This window comes from Eimeria mitis, genomic scaffold, assembly GCF_000499745.2.
Source record: "Eimeria mitis Houghton genomic scaffold, Emh_scaff2777, whole genome shotgun sequence".
Classification (NCBI taxonomy): Eukaryota; Apicomplexa; class Conoidasida; order Eucoccidiorida; family Eimeriidae; genus Eimeria; species Eimeria mitis.
The window spans coordinates 1-1,110 of NW_013571120.1; the positions used below are offsets into that span (position 1 = coordinate 1).

General features: G+C 54.4%; 1 protein-coding gene across 1 annotated transcript in view; it reads right to left on the reverse strand.

The window, feature by feature from the left end:
• Nucleotides 1-502: 502 nt before the first annotated feature.
• EMH_0058540 (uncharacterized protein) overlaps nt 503-1,110 on the reverse strand; it is a gene marked incomplete at both ends in the record, with an annotated part of 747 nt that continues 139 nt past the window's right edge. Inside the window, one exon of the mRNA XM_013497587.1 lies at nt 503-1,108. Within this exon, the coding sequence (XP_013353041.1) occupies nt 503-1,108 (606 nt within the window). The remainder of the gene's footprint in view (nt 1,109-1,110) is intronic.

The following is a 1,110-nucleotide window of genomic DNA, read 5'->3' on the forward strand; positions in this document are numbered from 1 at the left end:
GCAGCAGCAGGAGCAGCAGCATGCAGGGGCTGGGGCTGCTGCCAAAAGGTGAGCTGCAGCTGCTGCTGAGCTGTATCTTTGTCTCTGTCTCCTGCTGCTGCTGCAGTGCTCCCTCTCTGTCTCTGTCTCCTGCTGCTGCAGCAGGGATCTCTCTGTGTCTCTTTCTGCTGCTGCAGCTGCTGCTGCTGCAGCTGCTGCTGCAGCGCCCTCTTTCCTGCTGCTGCCTGAGCTGTCTGTACACCCCGAGGGGAGACTCTGCACCCCCTGCAGTGTTTACTTGTGTCTCCTTTTTTTATTTATTCTCTCCTTTTTTTATTTGTTCTCTCCTTTTTTATTTATTGTCTCCTTTTTTTTATATACTGTCTCTTTTCTTTTATTTGCTGTCTCTTTTCTTTTCTTTATTGTCTCCTTCCCCCTGCTTTGTGTTTCCTTTTATTATTTTTTGTCTCCTTTTATGTTTTTGTGTGTGTTTTTTTTTTATTTTTTTCTCCTTTATTATCTCTTATATCTCCTTCTCCTGTCTCCTTTTGTCTCCTTTTGTCTCCTTTTGTCTCCTTTTGTCTCTTTTGCAGTGTCTCTGTGCCGCAACACGAAGAGACAGAGAAAGAGACAGAGACAGACAAAGACACCGCCCCGAGGCCCCTCTTGCTGCTCCCTCCTCTACAGCACAGCTGCTGCAGCTGGATGCATGCAGTCCCCCTCTCACTGCTGCGCTGCAGCAGCTCGACTCTTCTGGTCTTGGGGCTGCATGCGCTCTCAAAGACGAATCACTACCCCCTGGGGGCCTCGCCCCCACGCTGCCCCCCTGCACCCCACCAGTACCCTCTTTGGGGGGCCCCCCGGGGGCCCCCACGCTACCCCTAGAGCCCCCATGGGTGTGTCTAGATGCAACACTGCCTACTGTCTCCTGTTCCTCTTCTCCGTCTCCGAAAGGAGACGAGGCCCCCATCGAACCCCTTCTATCTGCTGCAGCGGGAACGGGGGCCCCTGGGGGCCCCGGGGGCCCCGGGGGGGCCCGATGCTCTGGGGGCGAGGAAGGTGCTGCAGGGTATGCCTTTGCTGCTGCTGCGCTTCGCTCTATAGGGGCAGCAGGGGATTTAGAAGGAGACA